The 11,051-nt window shown below is 35.5% G+C and overlaps 1 protein-coding gene across 1 annotated transcript; it reads right to left on the reverse strand.

Annotated features, from left to right (window-relative positions):
• Positions 1–136: 136 nt before the first annotated feature.
• On the reverse strand, positions 137–10,812 carry LOC104545939 (golgin subfamily A member 5-like; the record flags this gene model as incomplete). The annotated part of the gene is made up of 8 exons (XM_010191205.1): positions 10,193–10,812; positions 7,221–7,442; positions 5,920–6,139; positions 5,220–5,343; positions 4,228–4,431; positions 2,900–3,070; positions 2,118–2,246; positions 137–235 (listed from the first exon to the last, which is right to left on the reverse strand). Coding segments are annotated over exons 1-8 (1,734 nt in total), but the record flags the coding sequence as incomplete, so codon positions are not given.
• Between the last annotated feature and the right edge of the window lie 239 nt (positions 10,813–11,051).

Genomic DNA, 11,051 nt, shown 5'->3' on the forward strand with positions numbered 1-11,051 from the left:
TTCCAACTCCTAATATTCTGTGATGCTGTGAGTAGAGCCATTATGCTTCTTTTGTACAGTTCAATCAAATTAATAGTTCTCATCACTGTTTTCATAATTGAAGGTGATGAAGTAATTTTCTGTACGCATACAGTACCTGATTTCTGAGCTTCTGAATTTCTTCCTCTCTGTCCTTTATTCTGCTTTGCAAAGTATTCTTTGTTCGATACAATTCTTCTTCAGTATAATGGAGCTCCTATAAATTTATCACAATCACAAGTAAAAGATTTTATTCATATATGTATTTTGAGAGACATTCTTTTATCTAGTTCTCCAGTAGAACATAAGGCGGCAATATGCTGAAATAAAATACAAACTGAAATTTAATCTTAAAGACATAACCTACAAGACTTACTAAATTCTTCTGTGGAGACTAACCTAATATAAATATTACTCCAGACTAGTTTACTAGAAGTTACACAATTTCACTTGGACCATGATTTATTATCCTTATACTCTCACTGTTTATTATATTGCTACTGTGAAACTATGTCAATAACATAACTTAAACAATTGGGAAATACTTTTGGGGGGAATCTATGTTCCTAAAAATACCCCAATCAAACCAGCAATCCAAGACACCAATTTTTAAAAGTGTTTAAAACCCCTTGTCATATCTATCTATAATTCTGTATGACATAGATGTTCTTTTAAAGTTTAGGATAAATTAACATAAAAGGGGGAAGGAAAGAAATATTAGTAAGGGACAACTTACTGAACAGCAAATCTAATGATAACTTTTGTTACTCCCATAATTTAGTGGCTATTTTAACTCCAACTTAAAGACCTGTCACACTTATCTTTTAATTTAAGACAGTCTGCAAATTACTGTAACACTTCAGCTGTCAGTTGCTACAGAAGACAGATATTCTCCCTTCAAACCACCAGATGTACAAGAAATAACACCTTTACTTATTTTTTATCTTCAGTCTCAGAAACCTTAGGACAACAGTTACAGACCATAATTGTATTAAGTATCACTGCACACAATTACTTTAAAAGCACATGTAAATCCATGTCAAAAGGAATACTTCAGCTTCTGTAATAACTGATAATGCCTTTTTTTAAATTCATCTCGCTTATTTCTATATGTAGTAATAACTTAAAATATACTCCTCAGAAGGGCAAGAGTAACAAAAAACAATCTACCATCTGCTTTGATACAATAAACATCAGCTATCCATCAAGAGCAGACCTCGACTTCTGCCTTTTAATTAGTTCAAGCTGCTAGTATCTCATTAAAATGTAATTTCTGGAAGGACAGATAATCCTATAAGATAAATTGTTCCTAGCAGATCTAGTGTACTGTCCTGCTTTCCTCATTATTAATTCTCTTACATGAGCTTTTTCTTACAAAGAAATTATTTAATAAGGTACAAAGCATTTGTCTGATTTCTACTGAGTAAGTTTGTTCACATGAAATATGAGTTTGCCTTTTCTCCCCTCTTCTTAGCACAACTACTTAAATCAAGGCAAAGTTTACTTAAAAAGATGACAGTCTGACAAAATACATTAATACAATTTTATCAGCAATTTGTCTTATAGAAAGAGTTGGGTGTAGATTTAGATTGAGAACTGAGTAACAAGTGGATTTAAAAAAAGTATCTATGAATTGGTACAATAACATTGTTTTATGAGCGCAATATTACGTAGTAACTGAGGACAGGAAGTTCCACAGTAACCATTTTTAGTATTTGAACTCCTTGACAAAAGTAACGGTTACAACTGTTACTATACCCCTATCGTTTGATTCTTCCCCTGCTGAATAAAATGTAAAATCATGATCAATTCTGTGCACTCCCTAGGGTAATTTTTAAATTAAAAAAGAAACTCTGGGTTTATTCTTTAATATATCAGTGAGATCTCTGTTTATCAGGAGTATTCAGAAAGCCCTGTCCATTCCTTAGTACCGGTTGTGCTTTGTTTGGGCTAGTGACATTCATTAAGCTTTCAGGGATTTATTTGGAATACTAGACAAAAATTAAACCAAATACTGTATGAACTACTCTCTTATTAAGCCACTGATTACATGATGTGAGGCCTAAAGTAAGACCAATCAGCTTTCAAGAATTCCTTACCTGTTTTTGCCGTTCTAGTTCAGCTTCTGTTTCTTGCTTGGCCATTTTATGTGCTGCTATTTGCTCTTGTAGATCTTGAAGCTGCTCTCTCACTGACTCAGCTTCACTTACCTGCTGAGTCTCCATATCCTGAAATATACAGAAATGATACCATTTCACTAAAATTCATACAATATTGCAATCTGACATAGATAATGGCAAAAAAGTTGTATCTGCAATATTGCTTCAAGGGAAAATATAGATGAGGATGTATTGAATAAATTACATTTGGTCATCTTATATAGAATAATTTTACTAATACAGTAATAAAATAAATGCATTTTCTGAACATGAAAAACCTCCATGTTTTCCTTTCTACTAAACCTATGTATGGTTGCGTGCAACTGCTGGGTTGAGCTAATTATGCCAGCAGACGACTTGGATTACAGTTGCTTCAAGGATTAGTAGCCCTTGCAGAAAAGAATATAGGTGATCTCTACAGAAATCCCCATGCTTGTTTGGAAAGAAATGCTCCTCAAAAGGAGCACACAGTAATGAGGAAAGAGAGAAGTGGTATCTATAGTATTCCTCCCACCATGAGCTGAAGTGGTGAGAGAGAACATGTAAAGCAATCAGGTATCAATAAGTACTTGTCTTACCTTGAGCAAAAGCTGGCTTATTTTAATACTAGGTGAAATAAGCACTATTTCTAAATGTAGTGAAAGTACAGAAGAAAAACTAAAGTGTACAAGGAAATATGTGCATGGCTAACTACAAATACATGCGTACATAATCACAGCTACCTGCAGCTCTGTTCTCATCTGCTGTATTTGACCCATCAATTTTTGTATTTCTTCTCTCTGAGTGTCCCGCTCATGTCGCAGTTCTTCCAGTTCCATTGTGCTTGCAGTATTGCTATCCAGGCCTTCAATACCTGAGCCTTCTTTTAAGCTGTTTATCAACTTTTCTTTAGACTGAAATAATAAATCAATATATATTAATTACTGCAGTATTTAACAAATGTTCAATTGAAATATGCCAAAATTACTTCGCTCTAAAATTAAAAAGAGCTGCTTTCTCTGTTCTTTTAGCCAAGTTAATAATCACCCTACACATTTTAGAACAAAAATGTTTCCCTTCTGATAATTTTTCTGACTTCCTGTATGCCATGAGACTGGATTTACTGCAAGCCTGTGTTATCTGAGGAAAAGTACTGCTTTTCTCTTCAGAAGTAACAGAATGTTAACCATGTTATGCATAAAAGTTTTGGCTTTCCAGCTACTGTAAGAGAGAAAATGGACACTAACAGACACTAAAGACAAAACTAACCCCCTTTCAGTCTGTTCTTTCTCCTGCCAACAAAGTCAAATAAAAGTCAAATACAGCAGTAACTCTTCTGGAAAAGAGGATGAGCCATTTTACTCAGAGTCAACCTAATGTTAGCTCCACATTAACTTCTGATCTTATGCTTCTCATATTGATCATGATGATTTAAAACCTGTCCTTGGATATCAGACTAAGTTAATTATTCTTAACAGACACCTTTATCCTCAGCATTTTGTTAACTTTTTTATAAGAGACTCAAACTGACCACATTTGGATTTGGTATAATTGACAACTTATTAGCATAGAACTCTGCACAAAATACCTAATTTTGCCATTGTTTATTTAATGCTGATCACATGCAATCTTTCAGATTATATAAAAATGTATACTTTGGATTATATGTAAATATCCATTACATGCTATGCTTCAGCCTCAAGCAGAAGAGAGCAATATTCTTGACTCAAGAATACTGGGTGTGGAACAAATTGCAGGTTACATCTATTTACCCATTTGCCTAAGATTGGACTCTCAGATGAGGAGCACACTGACAGATGTTGCAGAATAAGTGCAATGGTTCACCTGGACTTTTAAGTTCAAGACCTGAACTTCCATTTCAATTAGTTAATCTGTGAACTCAAATTCACAAAATGCAGACTGATAGCTGTTCTGTATCCTTAGAGATATACCCCAAAATAAATTATAGATCACATAAAAAAACCCCCACAAATTAGTTTTTTTTGAAGCACGACACCTTAAAAAAGTTAAGTGTACAAATCAAGCTGGATTTATTTATAGAAATGCTTACTTGGAGTATGCGAGTAGCTTTCTGTTTATAGTCTGTCAGCTCCTGTTTTGCAGATTCTAGGTGGTTTTTAGTTACTTTGACTTGCTGTTGAAGCTCATCAGCTCGCCTCTTTTCATCTAAATACTTTCTTTCTGCTACAGTTATCCCTTCTGCCAAGTTCTGACGGTCTGCTTCCATTTTACTTAGACGAGCCGCAAACTCATTCTATTAGCAATAAAGAAACAACATGTTGTGTTTAAACACTTTCAACCTTAACCTAGAAAGGAAAAAAGAAAGTTTAAAAGCAACTACACATGACAGAAAGATGCATTAGTGCTATGGGGAAAGAAATCCCACTTGCTTAAGCAAGTGCTAAATATTATCAGTAAAAATATGTATCTCTTTCCTCACCAGAAATAGTGAGGGAATAATAATCTTCCTATTATACATGTTTATTTGGTAAATAAAAGTAAGCTTTCCTCTCAAAAAAATATTATCAAATGTAGTCTGTCATATTTTGATGTACTTAAAAAAAAAACCAAACCAGACTCCGATGCTATTACACGTAACACAGGCCAAGCTGAGTGTGTAAAGCAGTCTCCAGCAATGATGAGCTCACATCTTTATCATAGAAGTGATCATTCAGCTTAATATGCTTAAGATTACATATTAAAATTGTGTAACAATTTGTTGTTTAACAACGTAGCATGGAAAATGAAACTGATTACTGATTTAGTTTCAAAACATGTTTTAACATTAAAGTTAGCATGACGAAAATAGTAAAAACAGTCAGCATTAATCTTCAAACACTTTTAATTGAGAAGCTTTCAAAATAACATGCAAGAAGTAAACCAGCATCACATGGACACTTAGTGCAGCAGACAGCACATCTTCCCAAGCACTTGGTACCCTGAACAGGAACCGAAGTCAAGAAGGCGGCAAAGCAGTTGGAACCTCACAGATATAATCTCAAAAATAAAGTCTAAACCTGTTCCTTACTCTTCATGTCTAACCTGCATTTGTTTGTAACTTTCTTGCTCTCGCTTGAGCGTGGAGTCTGCATCACGCAGCCTCTCTTGAAGAGTTTGAAGGGCTTGATTTTGCAAACTGCTCCCTTCACTGTGGTCTTGTATTATGCTGAAAGAGAGATATACATATTAACTGAAAAAGAAGAAATCTAGTGTGGTTTTCAGGTAGAAATATGACTATCTGCTTTTCAGACCAGCTTTGAAAATTCACCCAGTGAATTATTGAATATGGCTGGCTACAGGTGTGAGGCCTGGAGTTAATGACTCATGCATCTCCTTTCTGACCTATTTTCTGCTGTGTCCAATTGCACATTCATATCCCAGTGCTGAGATAATTCAGAAAAGTCTTAATATTTGTGGATAAGCAAATATATTTTTAAAGACAAAAACATTTTTCTTGAGATCTTCAGCTTCACGCCTCTGACACAAACATAAATACTTTACACAAAATGAGTTTCAATAATCAGGTGACAACTGCCCCTATCGACTCATTTGCCCTGTTCTCTCTGCCAGCTATGATATAACAGGCTCAGAGCAAACTTTAATCCTCATATTTCAAATTTTGATACAATCCCTTTCCCCATTAGTTTATATATTTTTATTCTTAAAGACACTAAGTTATCTACTTTGAATTTTCAAACCTATTACTAATTGGAGAATTATAAAGCATGAAATTATGAAGTACCGTGATTTTTCACTCTGCAATGCTTCCAAAGCTTCTGTTCGAGCACTTAAGAGCTGATCAGCTTCTTGCAACCGTACTTTCAGCACAGCCAGCTGTGAGTCCTTGGCACCAACAGCTTCTGTCAGATCATCAACTCGAGCTTGAAGTTCTCTAACCATCCTGTCACTTTTTGAATGGTCAACATTCCACTTCTCGACCCTTTCTCGGGATTTGTTCAATTCTACAAAATAAGAAGTTTCTTTGAAGTTTATAAAAGTAGGTATTGCAAGGTCTTGTAAATAGTCAGGATAAACACATCACCTTTCTTAAAGAAATTAAATATAACCAAGTTTAAGTAATACTGAAACTTTATGAGCTACCAAGAAGTAACAAACGCCAAACTGGCTGTTAGAGTATAACCCGTAAGAGGTAAACTCAAAACAAGCATTTCATTCCATGTCACACTGCAGTTGACAAATTTTACCTGTCTTACCCCTTGCAATGACCTACTGTTGGACATCCCTGTGCAAGCCAGCCTTTGGAAACCTCTGTATAAAGCACATAGTTCGACTCAATGTGACAATAAACTTAACCTACAAATATATTAAATATACAAAACAAAAAACACACCAGTGTTGAAATAATGCCTGAGTACTTACTGAAGCTTCTGTTTTTCATCAAAAATCACATATTAAGCTTCAATGGAAATTAAAATTCTCTGGCTCATATGGTTACTTTGAAAAAAAAAAAGCAGTACCTCAGTTTTATGCCTAAGAGTGGCAGTTTGCTCAATGTTTTCTCATTTCAGTGTTTTTATGTTCACAGTTTCTGTATTTGTCATTTAATTTGGCTTTGAAAAAGCTCATAAAGTCATACAAGAATACTAAATTTTATATTTTACTTTCAATTTCGAAGCATCTGAGACTACAGCCTACAGCCAGAAAGTAGTCAGATTTTGAAACACTTAAAGGAATGTACTCATTTAAAAAACAAGAATTTTGATGGTGTTTAAAAAGCAGGAAAACTATTTTAATACTGTTAACATTTGCTAAAACCGTTTTAATAAGATCTAGGTTTTGGAACTAACTTGATCGCATAATTTAAATCAACATTTGTGTTATCTTTGTAGTTGAATAACCCTTTTAGTTTCTCCCACCTCATTATTCTGAAACTAAGAATAATTTTGCTTGGTAAGTCATACATGCAAATTTAACTAAAAGATTTTATCATACGTCTAAAACACTAAAACAGAAAATAGCATTGTTTTCTAGCTCACTAGCTTTTTAGTAATGTGTTACAGATTAGTTTCCAAACCACAGTACCTTCTTGTGTTTCTTTGGACCTCTGAATTAATGAAGCCATTTCCTGATTTAAAGATTGAACTTCATTCCGCAGCAGCTGATTCTCCAGGCGAAGATTGGATAGCTCATGTGATTTCAAATCATCATTAGCTGCAAGGCTAGGATTAGCTGCTGCACTTGGTGATGAGTCCTTCATGCCATCCCCTTGTGCTCCCAGTCCAGAATCTGAACTGTCTGGAGTTTCTGTACAGAAAGATGCAAGTTGGAACTAATATATGTATTTGTAAGTTGCCTTGATATAAACAGCAATTCCGCATTCTGCATCAGTGGTTAAATGCATAATATAAAATAAATAAATAAATAAAAATAGTTCATATTGAAATGGAATATGGAGCTGCTTCTCCCTAGGGACTTGCACAAAATAGGACAATTATACAGTATACATGCATCATTTTTGTTAATCCTGCAAGACAAGAAATGGAAGTTAAAAAACTTCTTATCATATTAATGTCAAACTTAGGATTTTAAAACATTAATGCTTTTTATGACTATGGTGCCCAGAGATGCAAGTCTTCAAAAGCTGAGAGTGTAACAGAAAACATCAAATATACATAGCAAGTAACTAGGGGAATTTTTAGTACAAGTTCATTCTGGTTTTCCATTAAGATTTTGATTTTGGGAGTGCCAATTTTATTCTTAAAAATCAGGTGACTATATTTCGTTATTTTGATATCAAACCTAAATATGTAACTCAGCCACATAGCTACATATTTCAGTTATCTTAATGTAAAAAAGCATTTTAAGAATACTTTCAGTCACAATATCATCTTACTGATAATTTTGCACTAATAATTCTCTCAAACTATTTTTTTCAGAAGCACTTTTACTATGAAAAATCAGGTTGCAGTGATTTGAAGCAGAAGCCTGATCTTTCCTTTCTCTAATGAAGACATATAAGGGATATATACTCTGTTAAACTGTTAAAAAATTTCTGCCAATACAAACTGTAGTTTTCTAGTTTATAGAAACCAAAATACAGTTTTGGTGGTTTGGTGTTGGGTTTTTTTTGTCTTGTGAAGGAGGAACGAACTGTCTTTCCTCACCATGCATAAAAACACACAGAGCACCCTGGATTAATGCTGTGAAATTCATACATTCACTGCAACAGTCTTGATTCCAGCTTGCAGACAGCCGGAAGCTTTGCAGCAGTGTTAAGCCAAAACAACACAGCACGCAAACAAGCAGGCGACCCAAAAATATTACTTCTGAATTTTAGTATGTCCCAGATCAGTAACTGGTGAAAATCCAGGCGGACAGACTGCAACTAATTCCAAGTAAGACTGCAGTTTAGCTTTCACAACACTATTTACTTCACCTTGTAATCACCAACCAACCTGCTCCACCTTCCTTGCTACCAACAGCCCCAGTCACTCAAAGCTGAGGGAGCTGGGGCAGACTATTAATTCTCATCAACACCACGCCAACAAGTAGCAGCAGTGACAGCAACATTTCTTCCACATTTTCTCAAACCCCTTTCCTATTTAAGCAGTTCTACAAAGTGTAATTTCCTTTCATTTGATCCATTTATACTATTTCCAAATTATCAAGCAATTTATCCTCATTCCTTTGTCTGTAAAACTCAATAGACTAATAAAGCTAATGAAGCAAGAAATGAGCCATTTATAGCACATACCAGATTATATCCATGGCAATGTACAAAGTATAACATTAATTGGTTTTGTCTATAGCTAATGTATCTTAAGGTAGTTCAACAGATGCTATGCAAAACATTTAAACAATACTGACATATCTCTACAATCAACTTTGAAACCAGCATGCTCAAACTCTTGTAATTGTGTACTTCTTCATTTGGCAGCTCCACAATGCAAACTCCACTCAAAAAATCCTCAGAGGAAAATTCAACAGGCCACACCAAGCAAAACAAATATGCTCCTTAAGCACCAATCAGCAAGGCCAAACAGCCTTGTTGATTATAGTCTATAAGCCAGGTCTAACATATTTGAATTATTATTATTAAACCTTATTAAAAAGTTACACACCTAGTAATAGAAAAATATTCATATCTTTGGAAATTATCCCTTTTTACATTTAAAACTTTTCAGCATACTTAATGCGGTAAGTAAAAAACTGGCATTTACAATGCTTTACATGCTCAAAGTACTGAACAAATAATGAAGTATTCCAACTACATAATCACCAACTAGTATAATCATTTGCTTCAATGTTATTTATAGAATAAACATCAGCAAAGTACCAAGCCAACAGCAAGCACTGATTATAGATTGGATACTCTGATAGACAGCACAAGTTCTGACACTTCCCAGTCACTCTCCTTGGCAGTGACTTGGGAACAGCCCTAGCTTTTGACCATCTGGTCTGGAGGCATCTGGATTTAGACTGCAGTAATGAACTACTTCTGGTAAACCAGAAGGCTTTATCTTGCTCTTTCACGCTTGTACCTCTACAGCAGCCTATCCACACCCAACTTCCCACTCTGCAGGACAAGCACGTCTGACAGCTTATTCCTCTTAAATGGTGGAACAGATCAAAATGGACATCACTGGGTAACAGCCAACACTGAGAGTGGAAACCACTCACTCTCCTACTTAGAAACAACTGGCAACAGCCCCTGAGGGACTGAACAAAGGCAGCAGCACCTGCGCTTCTAAGTGGGGATATATGGGGGCTGATGCAAGGTTAGGTCACAGCTCAAAGAGGTCAAGGTGAGTAGCAGCAATGAGGTAGATCAAGAACAAGAAAGATTTAGATATTAGTTATGCAGCTTGTCAAATTAGCATGGCATCTAAGATTATCCCAGTGATGAAAAAATGTTACGGACCCTGCCATACTCCATACATTTGACATAGTACTACCACTAAATGTTTCATGAAGTGACAGCAAATCCATTACCTAGCCTTACCCTAGATATACTTGGGATTTAAATATCTCTAGGTTCAATACTATTTAACTACCATTGCCTTGGCTTCTGATGGAATTATCTTCAGTAGTTTTTGCACTCTGTGTACTGGTAGACACAGAACTAATGCTTGAAGTCCGAGAGTGATTTTGCAGAACAGGTGCCTTGCTCTTCTCCTTTTTAGAGTCCATCCTTCCATTAGGCTCTTTCTCCGAACTGTTGAGAAAATCAAATAGCAACTCATCATCAGGTTCTGACTTCTTTCTTCTCACAAAATGTGAGGAGGCTCTGGGTGTGGAAACACTTTCTGCTGGGGAAGGAACTTCTGAAGACATCCTACGAGCTGGTTTAACATTTGCTGTTCCTGCTAGAATTGTGGCCTTTTGATGCTTAATATTATCAGCTGCTGAGGAGATGTAGGATGCTTTGGATGATGTCTGATATTTCAGTTCTCCAGTATGCTGGCACAATTCAGAATATTCATTGGCAGAGTCCAAATTCTTATTGTCATAAACTGCACTGCTTCCCACATCCTTTTTGCTCAGAGCCGATGCAGCTCCTTGATCAACTCTGTTGAGTAGATCCTCTGCCTTTCCAGCGAGATCAGCAAGCCAAGACATGATGGATGTCTGTTGGTGAACTCTACAAAATTAAAATTTCAAGACCATATGCTGCAAAAGACATAGAATGATTATAAATCAGACTGGTGTTGATAAGGCAAGATGTACAGGCTACCTAAACAACTGTTGTGTTAATCTATTAGTGCTGTAATTATTTTAATGCTTTTCTCCTACTTGCTTGGTATTTAGCTGTTTTGGTGACTGATGGAAATGAATCAAATCAGTTCCTGAGGAAAACAGACAAAAAACAAGGCTTAGCAATCAGACCACCATATCTCTTTCTGGTATCAGCAC

This window comes from Mesitornis unicolor, unplaced genomic scaffold (genome assembly GCF_000695765.1).
Source record: "Mesitornis unicolor isolate BGI_N332 unplaced genomic scaffold, ASM69576v1 scaffold47778, whole genome shotgun sequence".
Classification (NCBI taxonomy): domain Eukaryota; kingdom Metazoa; phylum Chordata; class Aves; order Mesitornithiformes; family Mesitornithidae; genus Mesitornis; species Mesitornis unicolor.